Source organism: Dasypus novemcinctus, chromosome 22, assembly GCF_030445035.2.
Source record: "Dasypus novemcinctus isolate mDasNov1 chromosome 22, mDasNov1.1.hap2, whole genome shotgun sequence".
Classification (NCBI taxonomy): domain Eukaryota; kingdom Metazoa; phylum Chordata; class Mammalia; order Cingulata; family Dasypodidae; genus Dasypus; species Dasypus novemcinctus.
In genome coordinates this window covers 47,913,078-47,933,023 of record NC_080694.1, presented here as the reverse complement: position 1 = coordinate 47,933,023, position 19,946 = coordinate 47,913,078, and the positions used below count along the sequence as shown (strand labels likewise).

Here is a 19,946-nt window from a genome sequence, read left to right as displayed (position 1 = left end):
TTTCACTCTACCAGAATTGTTCTGTTGAACAGAGGAAAAAAACACTATTAAATAAATGCAAGTGATTAGAAACAGTATTAAAGAATTAGTAGATCCCAGTCTTTAATTCTATCACACTGACAGGTCTCTTGTAGCCATGTAGTTTGCCAGCCTGTTAGCAGTTAAATTTGTTTCAGAGATACTTACTTACCTATTTATATTTGGAAATTTACAGAGATTTCACAGTTTGCCTTGATCATGTCACATGTATTTGTGTCACAGAATTCCTACTCCCTACTGTAATATATAAACATCTGAATTATGAATATTTAAAGTATAGATTTTTAAACGGATTCTTAGTCTTGATTATCTACCATGAATGAAAAATGCTCTGTCATTAATATAATGTAGAGATTCTCAGAATTTTTCTCAACTTACATTTAATTAATTTTGCTGTTTCTTTTATCATTTTGGATGAAACAGATTTTCATGAACTCTTTTAATGGAAGGGTTTATCTTAGTTTTCTCACATCCTCCATTTCTTCCCACAGGCATCTTTGGAGCCATTTTCACTCATTAGCACTGTGCTTTTATTACTATTGTTAAAAGACTTAGTTATAGAATAGGTTGAAATTGTTCCTGAAATGAGCTTGATGGATTTTTGTTTTAATTTCATATATCTTGTGCCACCCTTATGCCCCATTAAAAACATATAATTGAGAATTGATTCACTGGTAATGGAATTTTTTGTTGTTCTGAGTAATTATCTATTTGAAATTGATAGTGGTAGTTAAAGTAAAAGTTGCCATCAGATAAAACATGAGTAGTGATTTAGAGTTGAAATAAAGAGACATAGCCCAGGGTTAATAATGGAATTAAATGATTACTACTGGCTTTTGGTTGAAAAACGACTGTACCTTTTTCTGATGTTTTTTTTTTTTTTCCTTTTTAATCTTACAACCATTGGTTGAAGTTCTTTATGTCTGTGTCTGGCTTTCACCAGTATAATAAATGACTTCTCAAATGTGAACAAGGGGTCATTTTTCCTTGTAGAACAATGTTCTATAATTTAGATTTTTCCATAGTCATTCTAAAATCCAGGTGTTCTTAAACTTCTAGACTTGAAATTTTTGATTCAGATATCCTCCCTTCATTTTACCACTCCCAAATTTGGATATATTAAATTATGATTTCAGGACACCTGGTGCACTTCGAGCATCCCTCATTCAGTCACATGGTTGAGGGTGAAGCTTTCTGTAGCTTTTGAGCAGTGATGTTATTTTTAAATGATTTTAAATAACTATTGGTAGTAAGTAATATATTTTAAATTTTAAAATAGTCATTTCCCCCCTTTTCATTGTCTTTTTTTAGTCATTATCAAGGTACCTCTTCTTATGCCCCACTCCTTGAGGGTTGAGACATGATTGGATTTCATCCTCAGAAAGGAAAAAAAACCTAAGATCAAAACTGTGTGGCCATGAATTCACAACCATGAGACTTGAAGCAGAAGTCTCAGGAAAAATGAAATGTTTTCAAATTATTTACCTATAGTTCTATCTATAGAAAACCTTAATTCAGTTAAAACAAGGTAGTGTTTAATTACAACACCTTTCATGATTTCTACATTGGTCTTTGTTTTTGAGCTGGTTATTATGGATTTATTTAAAAAGAAAGATTACACATCACTTGAAGTGTTTGAAGCACACTTAATGTATTTTAGGGTTGACTTAGTCTAATGCACTTTGCAATCATGAATCATTTGAACAGATATATTGACAGCTGAATTGAAAAAAATGAAAGACATCCCTGAGGATTCACTCTAAACTCCTTGCAGATTAGTGAAGGGCCCTGAAAGGTGATTATTTCTCCTCCCCTGTCTGAGCGGGGCTGAGAGAGTGCAGAGTGGTTTTCAGTGTCACGCTCGAGGCTGGCTCTTGGTAGCACTTGGCAGCGCTCCTTTTCGGAAGCCCGTGGCCTCACCTAACGCTGATTCACTGTTAATGGTCAGCTGTCACGTACCACGTCCCGGCACTTTCTGCATGTTGCCTGTATAATGCTGCCAACGGCCTAGTGACACAGGTGATACTGCCCCTTGTCTTCGGAGGAGGAAGTTGCAACTCTTAGAGGTTGCGTTAGGGAGAGCTAGTAGTGGAGGAGCCTAGCTTGGGTTTCTCTGAAAGCAGGGCCTGGAAGGATTTTCCTGCAGGTGGTTGACTTGGGAGGTGATCCCAGGAAGCAGCGGGCGGCAGCTGAGGTGGAAAGGCCGCCAGTGGGAGACTGTCCCGCAGGGGCTGCTGTGGCCACGGAGCTCAGTTCACCGGGATGGCGGGACCATGAGAAGGGCACTTCCTGGGACCATCTGGGGGTGGGAGGCCAGTACCTGCCACCCGCTGGCTGAGCTGCCCCAATGCCCCAGAACCCTGGGCTGCACATGCTCGTGGGTTCTTGGGACTCAGGAAACACCCTGCCCCGAAAAGCAGCGAGAAGCCCAGGCGTGGTCCCGAGGCGGGCTTGGCATGAGCTGCTCAGAGCTGCCTTCCTTGGCTGCAGCTGCAGGCAGAGGGCAGGAGGACCGGGCCGCAGGGCACCGCGGGGTCTCCTGGAGGGAAAGATCCAAGTCTGCCAACCCCGGGACCTGTTGGGAGCACAGCAGGAGATGGTTACATCCCTAAATAATTTCAGGTGACATGGAAATTAGAGAACACACAGAGCTTGAGTGCATTATATGTAGTTGGGAAGATTTACTCTCCTGTTTATGTGTTGCTTCGGTTAATATTAGTTTATATGCCTTGCAATATAAGTAGCCAAGAGTGTTAGAATATTCTGGGCAGAATATTCAAGTATTGGATACTATAGTTGGTTTGGAATTTAAAACATATCCCTTTGTGTGACTTTTTTTTTCCCCCCTTGGGTTTATTTTTTATTCCCCCCCCCCCCATTGTCTGCTCTGTGTGTCCCTTCACTGTGTGTTCTTTTGTGTCCGCTTGCATCCTTGTCAGTGGCACCCGGAATCTGTGTCTCTTTCTTTGTTGTGTCATCTTGCTGTGTCAGCTCTCTGTGTGTGCGGCTCCACTCCGGGCAGGCTGCACTTTTCTTGCATGGGGCGGCTCTCCTTACAGGGCGTACTCCTTGTGCGTAGGGCTCCCCTACACGGGGGACACCCCTGTGTGGCACAGCACTCCTTGCGCACATCAGCACCGCATGTGGGCCAGCTCCACACGGGTCAGGAGGCCCTGGGTTTGAACCTTGCATCTCCCATGTGGTAGGTGGACGCCCTATCCACTGGGCCAAGTCCACTTCCCTGTGTAACTTTTAAAATCCACCATGCCTGCAGTTGTGAATGTGGTTTGGTCTGTGTGGGGTTGTGGAATGACTCGGGCACATCACAGGAGGCTGTGGAGACCAGGGGAGTTCACTGTAAGCTTTATATATGTGTGTGTGTATATAAATTTTTAATTATTTTTTAAATCATTGGATTGATAGCCCACCAGTTGACACTTCCCAAAGGTGAACCAGAGGGAATAATGCCTTGGATGGGATTAATTTTTAATGCTTGAGGCCCTCAGTTTATCTCAGGACAGTCAGGTGGCTGAGACTTTTTTTGCTGATGACTAGATTTTCTGGGTAACAGCTCTGTATCCTCCTGTCAAACTCAGCCTAGCCCAGTGTCTGCCACAAGGTAGGTGTTCCTCACTGTCTGTTTAAATGAAAAGACTCAGGTTGTCCTCTGCCAGTTCCTCAGCCACCCCAGTTCAGGCAGAGGCTGGCATTCACAGGACAGCTTCTTTGGAGTAACCCCGTACTGCGTGACAGGTCACCACAGACTCAGTGGCTCAACCACCATTTATTACCTCAGTCCCGTAGGTGGCCGGGCGCTTGGTGTCTGGCCAGACTGAAATCAGGGATTCCCAGGGGCTCTGGACAGCCTCTGCTGCCAGGTTCGTGCAGGGTTTTGGCAGCACCCCTGCTCCTTGTGGCCTTGGACGCGCTCCTGACGCTGCCACATCCGGTACCCCAGGGCCCCTCCATCTTCACAGTCAGCAAGGGAGGATGTCCTTGGTGGCAAATCCTTCTCACACTTCAAGCCTCTTACCAGCTCTGTGCCCAGGCTCACATGGGGCAATCTCCCTGTCCTAAAGGCAGCCGGTGCCAGCAGCACCGCCGAATCCCCTGAGTACAGCCCAGCACATGAACGAGCAGTCCTGGGGACAGGCCAGGGCACTGACACCGGGGAGGGGCCGTGGGCCCGTCCACAGCACGGGAGCAGGCCTGCACAAAGGATGTAAGACTTGGCAAATTTAGAACTAACTCTTGACCACGTCTGGGGTGAAGAGTGGTCCATGCCTCCCCGGGGTGTCAGTTCATACACTCCCCGTGCACACCCTGAGCAAACGCTGAACCTGGGGAGTCCGTCCCAGCTGCTCAGTTCGGGGTTCTTGTTTGGATGTTGAGGCTCAGGTGGATGATACTAGTTCTTCTTGCCTAGCACTGCCGACCCGCGCTAACCTGAGGGGTTGCTGCTTACTTTAATGATGAAGTCCTTTCACACTGCTTCATTTGTTTCAGATCAGGATTGGGTTCATGTCCCTCTGGATTTCTCAGCTGAGTGACTCAGGAAGGCTAAGTGACTTTCCTTGGTGGCCTGGGTAATGGGCAGGTCGAGGTGGTCCGGCTCACGGTTGCCTCTTTCTACCATAGTGGCTCCATACTTTCTCTTTAGCAAATGCTTAGTGGGTGCTTACTCACTGCCAGGCACTGAGTTGGGTGATGAGATTCTAAAATGAATGAAGTCTGGCCACAGTCTGCAGGAGCTCCACCTCTGTACCTGTTGTGTTGTAATTTACGTCAGCCCCCAAAGTTTGAACACAGTGACCTAGAAACATCAGGATGAAGCAACAGGTTCTCCTTGAATTAGCTGAAGGATTGGGAAGTTGGCCTTGATCTTTCAAGAGCTGTCTGGTTCCCACATGAAGAATGGGAAGCCTGGGTGGGAAGGTCCCTCCAGGCAGGGGAACAGCATCTGTAAAGACATGGAATTGCGGAAAGGCCCAGCCCGCCCAGGCAGAGGGAAGAGGCCGGTGTGTCACAGGAGCAGCGCGGGCCCACCACTGTACGAGGCCCCGCAGCACGGGGCCTGGTGGGTCGTGAGGAGGACCTGAAGTCCACATCCTGTCTCGGCCCCTCTTCTAACCCTGACCCAAACTATTCTGTTTCCGCAGCTGAACTAGATGCAGAGCACACCCAGAAGGTCCTGGAGATGGAGCACGCCCAGCAAATGAAGCTGAGGGAGCGGCAGAAGTTCTTTGAGGAAGCCTTCCAGCAAGACATGGAGCAGTACCTCTCCACAGGGTACCTGCAGATAGCCGAGAGGCGAGGCAAGTGGGGCAGGGGCTGTGGTACAAGGGTGCTGCTGGGCGGGCGGAGGGCGGCGTGCGCTCACCGCCTCCCACCAGCATGGGCACAGGGTCTGTCCTCAGAATCCAAACCACTGTCAGGCTCACAGTTTGTGGCATGCCACGTTTGTCTTGTCCTTGCCTTCTCTGTCCTGTAGCTCTAGGCTTTATTGAAGTCAATTAAAAACATACTTTTAAAAATGGCAAACACAAATTATGTTTATAGAAAACTTGGGAAATTGTTTTTTAAAAAGTGAAATAGGCAATTAAAAATACCCCTAATTGCACTACACAGAATTATCACTATTAAAATTTTAGTATGGCTCACTCTGGTCTGTGAGTGAGTTGGTCTATATTTATGTAACTGACAACAAATTATATAGATCTTCTCTAAATATGTGTATGAGGGTCTTCCCTTCTCTATTATGAAAAGTCCCTGGACAGGGTGTTTAAAGGCTGCACGCACACCAGGATGCATCTGTTCACCTAACCAGGCCCCCATGTGACCACCGAGATCCTTGACCTCTGTAAACAGTGCAGTGCTGGACATCTAGATGCACAGTGCCTGCCGGCTTCTCTTTCATTGGCCGAGAATAACCCAAGCAGGGGAGAGGTCAGGGTTCTGGGCTCCCTCCCTTGGCCTCTCCTGAAGAACCAGAGCCTGGGAAGGAGCCCGTGGGTGGGGCAGGTGGGGGCAGGGGCACTCGCCTCCCCCTTGGAGCGGCAGCCCTCGCCTTTGCCCGGCAGTGTGGAGAGACGTCCAGGCCTCCTCGTTGCTCCTGCCTTTCTGTCCTCTGTTCCCACCCCAAGTCTCTTTGCACTTGGCCTTCGGGCTTTGTTCCCGTGGGCTGCCCCCCACCATGGCACCCCCCAGTGCCTGCCACCTTCACCTTTCCTTCCTTGTCATTCAATTCTGTGCTCTCCTGGGAGAGGCTGAAGAAATCAAAGAATGAGGAAGAAAGTAACGTAGAGAGACAGTAGTAGCTGAGTGCCCCAGAGGTCAGCCGGACTCATCGTCCTCTCTGTTGACAATGCCTGTTTTGCCTCTGATGGGGGGTGCAGGTGGGGGGCGAGCAGGAGGACGGTGGTGGAAAGTCCTGCTGCTGAGCACTGGACGTGTCTCACTTAGTTTAACTTAACAGGCACTCTTTGGGGCCCAAAGAGGAGGAAAGGGAAATGGAAGCGTCTCCCGAGGAGCTCTGGAGGTGCTGGCCGCACACGGAGGCACGACGAGGCGCGAGCGCCAGGCCAGAAGCCGGGGCTGGTGGGCGCAGCGTCCTCCCCGCCGGCCAGGCCCGAGCCCGGGCAAGGGGCCCTGAACATCCGTGGGGCAGTGAGTGAATGTTAAGTATTTGGATTTTAGTAGTTTTGAGCATCTGGAGAATAATTTTCCTCGTTTCAACAAAGTGCTTAACTCATTTTTTAAAGTGAAAAAAAATGAAGTCAGGCCCATGTTGCCAATATACATGGTTGTGAAGGCATCGAAGAACTGGAGGCCATGGGTTTTTTAGCTCTTGGCGTCAACTTGGGCCAAAAGATGGGCATTTCTCCAAAGGGCTGTCGGGAGCGGGCAGGTGTAGCTCAGCGGTTGAGTGCGCGCTTTACAGATGGTCCCCAGGACGTCTCAAAGAGGGGGGCACCCAAAGGGCTGTCCAGGTGGGATGGGTTGCAGGAGGATTCTTCATCGCCAGGGAGGAATAGGGGAAGTGTAATTTAGAAGACTGCGTCAAAAACAAAACACAACTTCTACAGAGAACGTGGAATTTTGGACTCACTCCACTTTAAATCAGATATAGTAGTCAGTTTTTTTGGTCTCACTTTCCAAAGTATCTTTTTTCTTTTTTTTGCACTTTTTTGTGTCTTTCTAAATACCATTTTTTAGTTAAGACATGGCACAGAAAGTTTTATTCAGAAAATTAGAGGGTAAAGTGACACGGTGCCCCACTTGGATGGTGGTAAAACTCGCTGACCCTCAGGCAGGGGCCTCGGGGGCTGGAAGTCTGGGACACGGGAACTGGGCCCTTGCACATTGTGGAGCCGCCAGGGCGCCCTCCCGGACGCCGCTGCACGCCAGCCTGGCCGCCCCGCTTCCGCGGGAGGGGTCACTCGCGCTCCTGCTCCATGCGTCGGGTCGGGTCTGGCGCAGCTGTCAGTGGAGGGTGCCCTGGAGAGGCCCGGCTGGCCAGTGTTCTCCTGGCTGTGTCCCCTGGTGCAGGCTCAGCGTCCTGCGGCCCTGTAATCCACCCCCAGCTGACTTGTGTATGTTGTGAGGTGAAGAGCCAATTTTAATTTTTCCACAGCAACAGGCCATTTGTCCCCCCAGCATTCTTTCTTCACTTCCTGACATTGCCCTCTGGCTTAGGTCAGCTTGCACCAGATCCTGAGTCTTTTCTAGGCTTCTTTCCTGCCCCCTCATCGTCTGTCCTGCCCGAGCCCGCCCCGTCCTCTCGGTGGCACTGTTGGGTCAGCAGCCGTCCTCGGCTGGGCAGGGCCTGGGACCGTGGTGCTCCTACCCAGGGCGGAGGCGGCTGTGCTGGCGGCTCTAGGGGCTGACCCTCTGGCCTCGAGCAGGACGCCCCCGAGGCAAAGCCAGGTCCAGCCCAAATGTCAGCGGTGCCGGCGCAGACGACCTGCGGGCAGCAAGTTCCCACCAAGTCCCCACGGCTGGTGGAACGAGGCCCCCGCCGCGCCCGACACGCGGGCCTTTCTCTTCAGAACTGCCTTGCCCACTCTTGGTTCTCTGTTCTTCTGAATAGAGATAAGGTCGGATGTTCAGGTTCTGTGAAAAGCTCTGTCCAATTCTAGAGAGAGAGAGAGATGAAGGTTGAAAGAAAGGTGAGATTTTAACGGTGCTGAACCTTTCTGCGTATGAAGATGGTGATTGTGGTCTCTCGGGACTTACTTCCTGAATGTTGGGTAGCACTTGCCTCTACCACCTGCAGGGACCAGTGATTTCATTGTAAGAAAACTTTTCTATTTTTCTCTGATGATTATAGAGGTTTTCTATTGTTTCTTGAGAACATTTTGGTTAGTTTTTCATAGAATTTGTCACACTTTTCTTTAGTTTTCAAATATTTTAGCATAACATCAGTCATAATAATTCTTTTTAATCTCAACTGTATTTGTGATTACGATTGCTTTTACATTCTGAAAATTGTTAATTTGTGCCCCATGTGTCATTTCTTATGAATCCTTCCCAATCTTTGTTTTGTGCAAAAAAACCAATTTTTATTTTGTTGTTCCTCTCAATTTTTCAATAATTTCTCTATTTTGAAATTTTCATTAATATTTCTAATTTAACTTACGAACTGTTTAGTCTTTTAAAATAAATGTATGACAGTTTTTCTAGTTAACTTTTTTTTTTTTTTTATATTTATTTCTCCCCCCTCTGCATTGTCTACTCTCCATTCTCTCTGAGTTCTTCTGTGTCTGCTTGTATTCTTATTAGGCAGCTCTGGGAACCTATCCTGGGACGTTATGGAGTGGGAGAGAGGCAATCATTCTCTTGCGCCACCTCAGCTCCCTGGTCTGCTGTGTCTCTTATTGTCTCTTTTCTTACTGTCTCTCCTCTGTCTCTTTTTGTTGCGTCAGCTCTCTGTGTGGGCCAGCACTCCTGTGTGGGGTGGCACTCCACGTGGTCCAGCTTGCCACACAGCCAGCTTGCCCTCACCAGGAGCCCCTGGGCATCAAACCCTGGACCTCCTATATGGTGACAGGGGCCCAGCTGCATGAGCCTCATCCCCTTCCCTCTAGTTACCTTGTATTACTGATGGTTCAGTTTCATTGTGGTTAAGAGAATGGGCTTTTGATTTTTTTAAACATTTGTTGAAACTCACTTTATGGGCTGTTAACATTTCCCTGCATGCTTCAGTCTTGCCTGGGGGCAAGATTCTAACGCTAGGCCACCATGGGGTTCACTCCCCTACCATGATTGCAGATGCATTACATTTTCCTTGCTGTACTCTTTCTTTGCTCCAAAACGACAGCCACAAAATGCAGTCACACAGAAGTTTAAAATTATCTTCCTGGTGAACTGAATTCTTCAAAAATTATTAAAGTACTCCTCTATATTCCAATATAGCTTTTGTTTCTCCTTAAAGTCCATATTGCTTGATACTAATGCTGTCAGCTTTTTTTTTTTAACAGAGTTTTCTTACAAGCCTCTCAGCTCTCTTCTTAAAGCTAGTATTTGCCTGTTATGTTTTGTCATTTCTTTTTAACTGTGTCCTATGTTTTAGGAGTGTCTCCTATGAACAGAATGTGGCTGGGTTTTATTTTGGTTTAATCTTCTAACTGCTCTCTCCACTGGCAAGCCTGGTTATTTCCCTTTATTTGATTACTGCTGTCCTTTGCTTCCTGACCCCTTCCTTGGTGCTTTCTTCTTTGGAAAGGTTTCCCTGGGCTATGCAGTCCAATTTCTTTCTTTCCTGTTTTAAACATTATACTCCTGCCCTTTTTAAGAAAATGGGACAAAAAAGAAACTGCCCCTCTCAAAGCAAAGGTGAAAAGCCAAAAAAGCTGTTTTATATAGACCGCCAACACCTGACACCCCTCACCAGGCCGAGGGGTGCCGCTGCATCCTGGGGTGACGCCTGCAGGGCGACAAGCCCAGGGCGCAGGGCACCGTCGGACCAGCTGGCTGCAAACTTGGGGGTTCCCACCGCCCTGGGCTTGCTCGTTTGCCAGACAGCTCAGAATTCACTGAAAGTGCTCTTCTTAGGATCATAGTTTTATTATAGCAAAAAAGATACAAAACCCAAGAGAGACGCTTGGGTGGCGTCAGGGCACGTCTCCGAATCACCACATCGGGACGCCGCGCTCTAGAGCTCCGCTGCCCTAGAGACTCCCAGGGGTTTACTATGCTCGACGGGGTGGGGTAGCTACAGCTCCTGCGCCCGGAGGCGACCCAGAGCCCCCCCACCGCCTCAGGGGTGCGCTCACTGCCCCTGGAGTCACAAGACCCTCAACCGCAGGGAGTCCCGGGACTCGGAGGCCGCCTCCCGGCAGCAGGGCAGGGCCAAGGTGCCGAGCGCCTTCCGCGCAGCCGGGCTTGGGAGCGCCCGCGAGGTGGCGCGTGGGCTGCCCTCCCCGCAGCCCCGGCGCGGGGGCTGGCGCTGCAGGCTCCGCAGGCTCCGCAGGCACGCGCAGCCGCGTCCTCAGGGCCTCCCCGGGACACGGGCAGCACCCTGGCCCAGCCTGCCGGCCGCGGCACGCAGCCGGGGCCTCTGGCTCTCCGCTGCTTTGGTGCTGCCACCAAAAGTGGGATCAGCCAAGTCCAGCCGGCTCATCCTATTGATAATCAAATCTTCTCCAGCCCAAACTTAGTTATGTGCTCTGGACCTCTTGATAGTGCCTGACTTTAATGACCTTGTGTATTAAAGAAATCGGCCTTTCACCTTCCTCCCAAATAAAACAGGGATCTTATACTAACTGAGCATACTTCTCGCTGGCTTTACATACCATTACTGGTCAGCATTTTATTTCTTCCCCAGTAACCCCCAAATTAGATATTGATGATCAGCTTATTCAGAGATTTGTATTTAATCACAAATTTTGACTAGGCGTAATGTGCTTTCTTTCATTTGGACCCTCTCAGATTCCTTTACCGTCTTGTTTTAGACACACATTTAATGAGAAGGTTCATTAAGTGTGCTTTATTATCCAACAGTGCCTGTATCTTAGACTTGATAATGAATGCTGGGTATATACTTTTTATTTAAACATTAGCCTTTGGCCATATTACACTCTCCTTTTAGTACTAATGATAAATTGTCAGTTGGTCTTATTTCCGTGTCTTTCCTAGTCTGCCCTTTCTCTCTGGCTAATGTTCTTAAGTTTTTTAGCAACTGGTATAGGCAGGGATTCCTTTATTTCTCTTGATTGGGATACATTTACTTCCTGTATCTGGGACTTCAAGTAGTCCATTCTGAGAGTCATCAGTCTCTGAATATGCTTCAGCTCCTTTCTCTCCATTTGGAGCTCTTTAAACTTTTGCATTTTCCATCTCTTAAATTTTTATTTTTTGTCTCTTTGTGCTATATTGTGGAGAATATTTTCAGTGTTTTCGGTTTATTTAATGTTCTGTTTGGCAAGAACTAATCTTCAGTTGTTCCCTGAATTTTAAAATTCTAGTGATCATTTTCCTATCTAGAAATTATGTGGCTCTTTTTCAAATGCCTGCGTTTTCTTATTTTTGACACCTTACTCAGTTTTTTTAATCCCATATTTTATTTCTTTAAACAATGTAGTCATCTAACAATTCTTGGGAAAGATGCTTCTCCTGGTGATTTACTTCCCGTACGTATTGTGAACTTTGGATTGGACTGGGTTCTGCTGTGAGCTCAGATCCCTGTGAGGTCTAAGATTAAGGTGTGTCCACGCAGAAGCCATCTGCGGCTGCTTCCACCCTCAAGCCTGGCGCGTTGGCGTCCTGGCTTTCGGGCCCGTAGACGTGGTTTGAATGAGAGCTGCAGCCCCTCCCTCTGCGCCAGGCAAGACAGCCCGAGAGGGCTTCTTACACGCGCCTGCGACTGCTGGGCGCGCAGCCCGCCCCCCAGCCCGCGCCCTCCTCGCTGCCATCTTCTCAGTTCCAGCTTACGGAGGCGTAGACGCTGGCTCCTGCTAAGATAGAAGCTTAAATGGTTAGCATCGAGAAATGTCACAAGGGCTGCCAAAACGTCAGCTTTACTTCTGTTCAGTTCTAGAACACCTGGAATTGCAGCTGTAGGCAGAAAGCAGCGCTGTTGCGGGGGTGGCTTGCTGGTGCTGTGAAGAGCAGTAATGCTCATCTCCTCGAGGCAGCTCCTCCTCCTAGGAGAGCGCCCGGGGGACCCCAGCCTGCAGCCCATCTGCTGGGCATGGACAGAACCACTGGTCTGTGGGAGGGGATGGAAACCATGGCTGATCTAGGGTGGCTTTTACTCACAAGTCCCAAGAAGGGAGGTGTCATTTGTTTAAATTTTAACCTTGGCAGATTTTTTTGGGAGCTACCAGAGTGATCCCAATACCCTGTACACGGGAAGCAGGCACTCAACCGTTACATCTGCTCCCCAGAAGGTTATTTTATATGTTGAAAAAAAAAACAGTGTAGTTGACTGCAAGTGCAGTTCAGCTTTTAAAACATTACTGAAGACGGAAGTGTAACTTCTCATGTTGTGGCTTGTGTTTCCAGAGCCCATAGGCAGCATGTCGTCGATGGAGGTGAACATCGACGTGCTGGAGCAGATGGACCTGATGGACATCTCCGACCAGGAGGCCCTGGACGTCTTCCTGAACTCGGGGGGAGAAGAGAACACTGTGCGATCCCCTGGTCTGGGTAGGGCTGGCAGACTTGCACTTAAGCGTAGACTTAGGAACCTTATTTCCCGACAAAGGGGAGAAATGAGAATAACGTGGTCAAGACAACGTACGGACCCCACAGGCAGTTTCTTGTTCCGCTGAGGCCCATTTCCAGCCTGCAGTGACACGAATGAAACGCTGGGGTTTCAGTTGTGGCTTGTTTGAGGATAGGCAGCTTTCTTCACTTGTTTCACCTCCTCTTCTATCTCAGAAATTTTGAGATGGGTTTGTGTGGTTAAGGATTGGAGTTTTCTGGGCGCTGTGGTCTCGCTCGCATGGCTCTCAGCTTTGTGCCTGGCACAAGCACGTGGGTAGCTGCTGGCGGGAGCGGGAAGAGCGTCTGAGTGTCCACTCTGGGCAAGGCCATGTGCTCACCAGCTGGACTCCTTAAAATGAGCCGCAGTGCCGGGGGCACTTCCCATTTGATTCCTTCCTGGGATTTTGTCTGACACTGATGCAGCAAATGTTTACTGAGGGGCCAGGCCTGTACCTGGCTCTCCACATTTGCAATCCAGACCAGCCCTCCGGGTGTGGGCCTTTCTATGTACGTCAGTATCAAGAAGCTTTTGTTTGCTCCAGGGGCAGGAGCCAGAGCACAGGCTGCTTTGGAAGCTGATACCCAGGCTGTAGATACCTGACCAAATCCACCCTGACTTCCTAAGCTCCGCACCAGGTTAAGAAAAGCAGTGAATTTTTGCCAAGACAGTGGCGCTCACTCACTGTCAAGTTCGCGAAACCTCTGAAGGGAAAGGCAGAGCCTGGTCTTTCTAGGGCACTTAGGCCACCCGAGGCTGCAGCAGTATCGTGGCTTCCACTCCCTTCTGAAGTTAAAAAATAACCACCACCACCCTTAGGCTTTGTGTCCCCTTGTGTGATCTTTAACTTCCCAGTAAAACGCCTGTCGGCCCTCCCAGCACACCTGAGAACGCGTGTGTGCTGCGTCCCGAGCCGGCCTGGACGCTGGTGGCGGGAATTAACGTGCCCCCCTTCCCCAGCCACAAGACTAAACACCTCCCCAGGGTGGAGTTCCTCTCTGCGTAGAAAATAACATCCCTTTAAGAGCTTATTTAATTCCTAAGAAATTGGAGAACTCCTAAAAGTTCGGCAGTTCTCTTTTTTCTCTCAGCCTTTTTTCTCAATTACTTAAAAAGATATAAAGGAGTAGATCTCGCTTTATCAAGGCTGTGTGGCGTGCTCGTCCAAGGCATGGCCTGCCTGCCCTGGCCACTCAGGCCTCGTCTGCCGGCAGCTGTGGTCCTGAACTCAGGCTCACTCGTCACAGGAGTCCAGGTGGCTCAGAGCCTGCTGGCTGCCTGGTGACACTTGCCTTGGGGCTCTCCGGGGGACAGTCCTGATCTGTGATGAGCAGCTCACCTCTGCAGACCCTGCCTCACTGTGGGGGCTGACATGCCTTTTGTCACCTGCACATTTCCAGCTGCGTCCAGTGTCTGGTCTGAGTGCTAACAACTTAATGACAGGTTTTTCTCCTGTTCTGCAGGGCCTGAATCCAGTACCTGCCCGGATGAAATTACACTTAAGGTTCCCAGTCCCTCAGCATTACAAGCCAGGCCACCTTCCTTATCATCTACCTGCACCGAGCCGGCCACCCCAGCGGACGCCAGTGAAGGCGGGCCATCCCCCCTCGTGCAGTCTGACGAGGAGGAAGTCCAGGTGGACACTGCCCTGGCCACCCTCAGCGCGGACAGAAAGGGCTCTTCCGACACCGGTGAGGACAGTGACTCTTAACGCTTCTCCTTGGACCACCTGCAAGGCAGGTTGTTTGGTGGAGGTTCTTATTTTTGCAAAATTGCCGATGTCTGAGAAACTGACTCAAAGTGAAACTAACAATAAAGTTTGAGGACTTTAAGCATCAAACAGTGTACTTAGCCAGTTTGTCACTCTGAAGACAGACCTTGAGGGCACGCTCGCCCAGTTCCAAGGAACAGTGTGTGGCCTGCCCTTTCCTTCCCTTTAAAAGGTCGCTGAGCTCCGCTCTAATAATGCTGGGCTTTCCACCTGCACCGTCCAGCAGCCCAGTGCTAGCGGAGCCACCTGCGCCCAGCGCACTGCTCCCTTCTCAGTCCTGGAGGAGGCGAGCTGCCCGCGCCCCGGCCCCGGGAGTGGCAGGCGCAGCCCTGGCCCCGTGAGGGCAGCCCCAGGGCGAGCGGAAGCCCCTGCCCCGGCTGCACCCTGTGGAAGGGGCCGAGGGGAGTCAGCCCCGCTCCGGGGACTCAGCGGGGTTCTGGCAGCTCCACACCCTCTGCCCCTTTTCAGAAGAGAAAGTTCATTTCGACTCATCTTCCACAAGACAGACAAATGTCCAAAAATGTTGTTTTTATTATTAAACCTTGTAGTACAAACCTGAAAAGTAAACAAAAAACTGGCAATAAACAACATGAGCCCTCCCTCGCAAGGGAGGGGTGCAGAGCAGCGCGAATAAATTAAATGTCCCGCCGTAGGCCAGAGGCAGGCGGAAAGAGGAGGGAAGAGCACACAGCAAGGCCATAGAAACCGGACAACCACATCAGAAAACACGGACTCTGGTACTGTCAAATATTCCACAACAGTTGAGTCTTCCCAACAAGAGCCGCCGGGCCGAGTCCTCGGACCCTGCGCACGGCGGCCCTGCCAGCTCGGCGCCCCGTGGGGGCGACAGGCCCGAGGACTCAATTATGAAACAAGGACGGTTTGTGAAAACATTTTCCCTTTTTTATTCCACACATACTGTACATACAACCGGAGAAGGGCAACAGCTACTCCATTATTATTATTTGTTGTCGTTGTTCAGTGATGTAAGCAGCACTTATAAACGTTACAAGAAAAACCCTGTAAGCATCCAATCCAACCGATGAAGAAACTGAAATGTAAGGCTTTTCTTCATCTTGTCTTTCCACCCCCCTCCCCGCCCCCCACCAAGAAAAAGGCTCAAGTATTTAAAACAATTTACAGGCATATGTACAAAAGGGTTGGGATTTTTTTTCTTTTTTCTTTTTTGTTACAACATGAAGAGAAAAAATAGACAAGATGAGCGCAAATGCATTTTCACATTCAAAAAGAACTTGCAGACCTCCCAGTGGCTCTAAATGTGATCATAAACCAAACAAATTTAAAAAGAAAGATTAATGCTGACTTGTGAAGGTGTGAAACAACAGCAGTGAGATGAAGATGGAATGTTCGATAAAGATTGCACATCTAGGACGAAGAAGCACTTAGGGCTTCAATCACTTTTTTCCTTTTTTTTTTCTTTTTTTTTTTTTCTTAAGGATGCTATTGAAGGGTTTTTTGATAAAGTAGCCAACAGCACCAAAAAATAACAGGATGGATTTCCTAATGAAATCAGGCACAGTTTTCCCTCACGTGACCCCTCCAAGGCAGGCAGTCTTCTTTCCCTTCTCGCTCGTCCTCTTTTCCGTAGATGCATAGTGATGTGCTGGTAAGACAACCTGGTCACGCGTCGCCCCGCGTGCGCCGAGGCCAGGAACCAACGCCCGCCTTCAGCCGCCGCAAGCGCCCAGAGCGACGAGACGGGGGCTCTCCGGTTTAAAAATTACAAACTCATCTTGCACATGACAGAAGAAAAGACAGCCCAAGTAAAGCCATTTCTTTTCAAGTTTTTTTTTGTGTGTCCTACCCCTTTTTCTGTCTAGAAAATCTGCTCACATGACTGATGGTTTTATAATTTGTTCTCCAAACTTCACCCTCTTCAAAAATGGGTTAAAAAGCCTTTTTTCCCCAACAGTTACAAAAAAAAAAAAAAAAAAAATTAAACAAAACCAACAAAAAGGCTTTTGTCAGCCATCGGGGCAATACAAATTAATATAGCCCCTCAAGGGTTTAAAACAGTGGATATACGGCAGTTCCAAAAATCTGACTGCAGTATCTAAGTATTCTAAGTACAAAAAAAAGTTCATCAGTTTAATGCTAAAACAAAATTAGTTCTCTAAAACCAGAAGAAAATCTTCTTTAGAGCTAGTGCAAAGACAGCTTGTATCCTACAGCAAGTACTCCAAACTAGAATATAATAATTACAAAAAAATATATATAAATCGACAATGAGTGTTGGCATCTTCATGACGAGCTCGAAGCACTTTTGGATGAACCGGAGGCGGAAAGCCGGGATGGCGGCACGTCCACCGTCGCTCTCTTTCGGGGCCCTCTTTTTGGTGTAGGTTTACTGAGACAGTTCTCAATGCTGCCGTTCTTGCCAGAGACCTTGCCGCAGATCTGATTGACCAGGCTGATGATCTGTTCCTGTTGAGGGTGGAAAGAAGACGGTGTTAGCGAGCCAGAGGCCAGGGTGCCAGCGGCAGGCACCGGGGAAGTGCTGTCCACAAGGGGATTGCCGCACTTTCCCACCCGAGTTTCGGGCCCCATGGATTCAGAGGCGCAGTCAGGCTTGGAAACTGGACCCCCGCTTTGTGAGAACCTACATGGGCCCCTAAAGTGTTGTCTCGATTCTGGAGTGCAGCCTGCCTGGACGCCGGCCAGTTCCCTGGCCCAGAGCCTCCAGCCGCCCGACTCCAGAACAAGGCAGTTCTGGTACGAGCGTGGTCCAAGTCCTCTGTTAGGGGGATGGTTCCAGAAACACCTCAGTCTGCTTGCTTCACTGTGCCTAGACTGACATCAAAGCCACGTAACGTACAAATGAACGCAAACACATGCTTTTTATAAATATTTCCATATTTCCATGACTCCCTGTTTCACTGCAGGGACGATGAATGGCAAATAAAATCATCCTTGTAATTCACCCACAAGAACCACGTCAATATCTGCTTCAAAAATACACTTGTAACTTTCCCACAACTCCTGCCACAATCACCCAATTTTAAAAAACACAGAAAAGAGCTAAAACAGCAGGCAACCGCACATTCGGGTCCCTGGTGCTCAGCCCCAGGACAGACAGGAGCCGTGCAGGAGGGAGGGGGCCCACGCGCCAAGCAGGCGGCTCTGAGGCCAGCCCAGGAGGCGAAGCTGGCGACAGGAAGCGGCCCCCACGCAGGCTGCCCCTGCAGGGTCTGGAGAGCAGGTGGCCTAACCGGTCACACAACCGGCTTCTCTGAAAGCCAGGGCCACCCCAGCAGGCGGACGGGCACAGGGTGCAGCGTGTGCCCGAGGCCGGCCATGGGGCAGCCCGGGCGGGCAGACCTCCCGTGGGAGGCTCCCTGGGAGACGCCTGCCCCGTGGGGGGCAGCAGGGGAGGGTCTGTCCAGGTGGGCTGCTGGCCCCGAGACCCTGGGAAGGGCCCCGAGGCCAGTGGCTCCCGTGGAGGACAGCAGGTGGCAGTACCAAGCGGTGGGGAGCAGCCGGGCACTGGGCTGCTGTGCTGACCCACGGGCGGCCCCCGGGGTGGGACGTGGCCACTGTCCATGTCCAGTCTGCTGGGCTCCCCGGGACTCAGGAACAGCTCCTGGGGGTGTCTCAGCCGCTCTGAAACACACCTAACCTCGGGAAGCGGCAGGAAACGCCGCCTTACACTGCACAGCTCAGCTCGCAGGAGCGGCCCCGGGAGCGCCTTTCCTAGGAGACCTCACCGGCAACTGAGGTTCCCACGTTCCTTCTCTTCCTTGTGAAAACCAGGGCTTTCGCTTCTTGCAGATCCTGCTCACATCAGAAGCTCTAGTAAAACCGGGCTGGTGGTGGAAACAGCGCCCGGCTCTGGCCGCTCCCTCACCATCGCGCAGCCTCCCGCCCTGGGCTGCTCTCCTCTCCCTCCGCACATGCCGAGGGTTTATTTTTAACCATTTTCTGACATTTGTGAAGCAGCAGCAAAGACAAAGTGGTTATTGCCTGCGCTGAACATGCTCTTTAAAAAACAAAGAAGATGTAAATGGCTCTATTTTCAGCTTAGCCCTCGTACAACTGAGTCAAAGGGGTGTCCAGCGAGCTGGCCCGCGGCCCCTCCCACGGGCCCCCCAGGGGACGGCCCACCGCAGCCCCTTCCCCGCCGCTAGCCTCGGCTCCTGGGGAGCACGTGCGGGACGCGGGGCGGAGAGAGCACAAGGCCGCAGGCTCGGCTTCAGGGCAGCTGTACACGGCCCCGCTCGCGGGCTCCACGGCGACATCCGGCCAGTGTCCCCTTACACAAGATGCCGTCTGGGGGTGCAGGAGGCTTTGCCTAGTGCATCCCTGGGGGGCTGCAGGTGGGCGCCCTGACCAGCAGGGCCATGTGTCAGGAAACAGGCTGCCGCTGAGACAAAGGCAGCTGGGGGAGCAGTTAGGAGAAATGTTCTAGAACAGAGGCCAGGGCGCCCGTGCTGGAATGCCAGGACGGGGGTCTGAGCAAGAGCAGAGACAGGCAGAGACAGGCAGCAAGGGGGCTCGGATCTGTCTCGAGGTACCTGGAGTGACACCGGTGTGAGGAGAGAACATCAAGAAAGGACTGGAAGAGAAAACCATGGCGATGACACGGTGGCTGATGGGTGACAGTGGAAGCAGAGGGGGGCAGAACATGTTGGGACTGTAATTTTTTTGAAAGATAGAGGCAGCAGGATTTGCTGATTGGACAGAGAATGTGGGAGAAAGAGCAGAGCTGCACGTTTCACTGAGGGCCCCGAGTGTAGGTGGAGAGCCAGCCCAGGTGCGTGGAGTGCACAGCCCAGGTGCGCGGAGTGCACAGCCCAGGTGCGTGGAGTGCACAGCCCAGGTGGGGGCGGCTCCCACAGCTGCAGCTCGGCCTCCCCTGCTGCGACGCGCTGGGGTCCTGGGAAAGGCAGGCGAGCGCCAAGAGCCTGGCCCTGCTGGGGTCCCGAACGTGGGCACAGAGGCGGGTGGGGCTGGGTGGCAGCCGTCTGCAGAGGAGGTGCTGAGCCGCCGCTCGCAGGGCTCATGGGGGCCGAGAGCGGGCATGTCCCACAAAAGGAGGGCAGGCCAGCTGTGTGCTGGCCCGGAGGCGGCCACGTCCTGCTACCGCGGCCAGGTGTGCCGCGGCACTGGAAGGTACATCTGAAGCACTCACCAGGGGCTGGTCCCCCTCACCACCACGTGGCTTCAGAGCACACGCTCCCGAGCCCCAACACCGCACCCACTCCCGGCCGCGGCAGGGAAGGGACGCGTCCATTTCTTTACATCAGACTCCAGGGGCCACAGGCAGAAAGCGCCACGCTGTGCCGCGCGGTTCCCCGGGGCCCCGAGAGCAGCCCGCATGGCCCGGCGCGGGGCTCCTAGAGATGCTGCGGCAGCACCCCAGCAGGGAGGGCCGTCGCCTGCCCCTGTGGCTTGGGTCTCCCTGCTGGGCGT

At 50.9% G+C, this 19,946-nt stretch overlaps 2 protein-coding genes across 7 annotated transcripts in view; one reads left to right on the top strand and one right to left on the bottom strand.

Moving 5' to 3' along the window:
• The window catches only part of DTNBP1 (dystrobrevin binding protein 1), a 121,859-nt gene extending 107,274 nt beyond the window's left edge, over window positions 1–14,585 (top strand). For both annotated transcript variants that reach the window (XM_058285256.2, XM_004483450.5), the window contains exons 8-10: window positions 5,199–5,354; window positions 12,544–12,687; window positions 14,209–14,585. In XM_058285256.2, coding sequence (XP_058141239.1) covers window positions 5,199–5,354; window positions 12,544–12,687; window positions 14,209–14,456 — 548 coding nt within the window. In that variant the 3' untranslated portion in view covers window positions 14,457–14,585. The remainder of the gene's footprint in view (window positions 1–5,198; window positions 5,355–12,543; window positions 12,688–14,208) is intronic.
• A 444-nt stretch (window positions 14,586–15,029) lies between these two features.
• The window catches only part of JARID2 (jumonji and AT-rich interaction domain containing 2), a 236,814-nt gene continuing 231,897 nt past the window's right edge, over window positions 15,030–19,946 (bottom strand). For all 5 annotated transcript variants that reach the window (XM_058285252.2, XM_071210978.1, XM_058285251.2 and 2 more), the window contains one exon: window positions 15,030–16,961. In XM_058285252.2, the coding sequence (XP_058141235.1) occupies window positions 16,779–16,961 (183 nt within the window). In that variant the 3' untranslated portion in view covers window positions 15,030–16,778. The remainder of the gene's footprint in view (window positions 16,962–19,946) is intronic.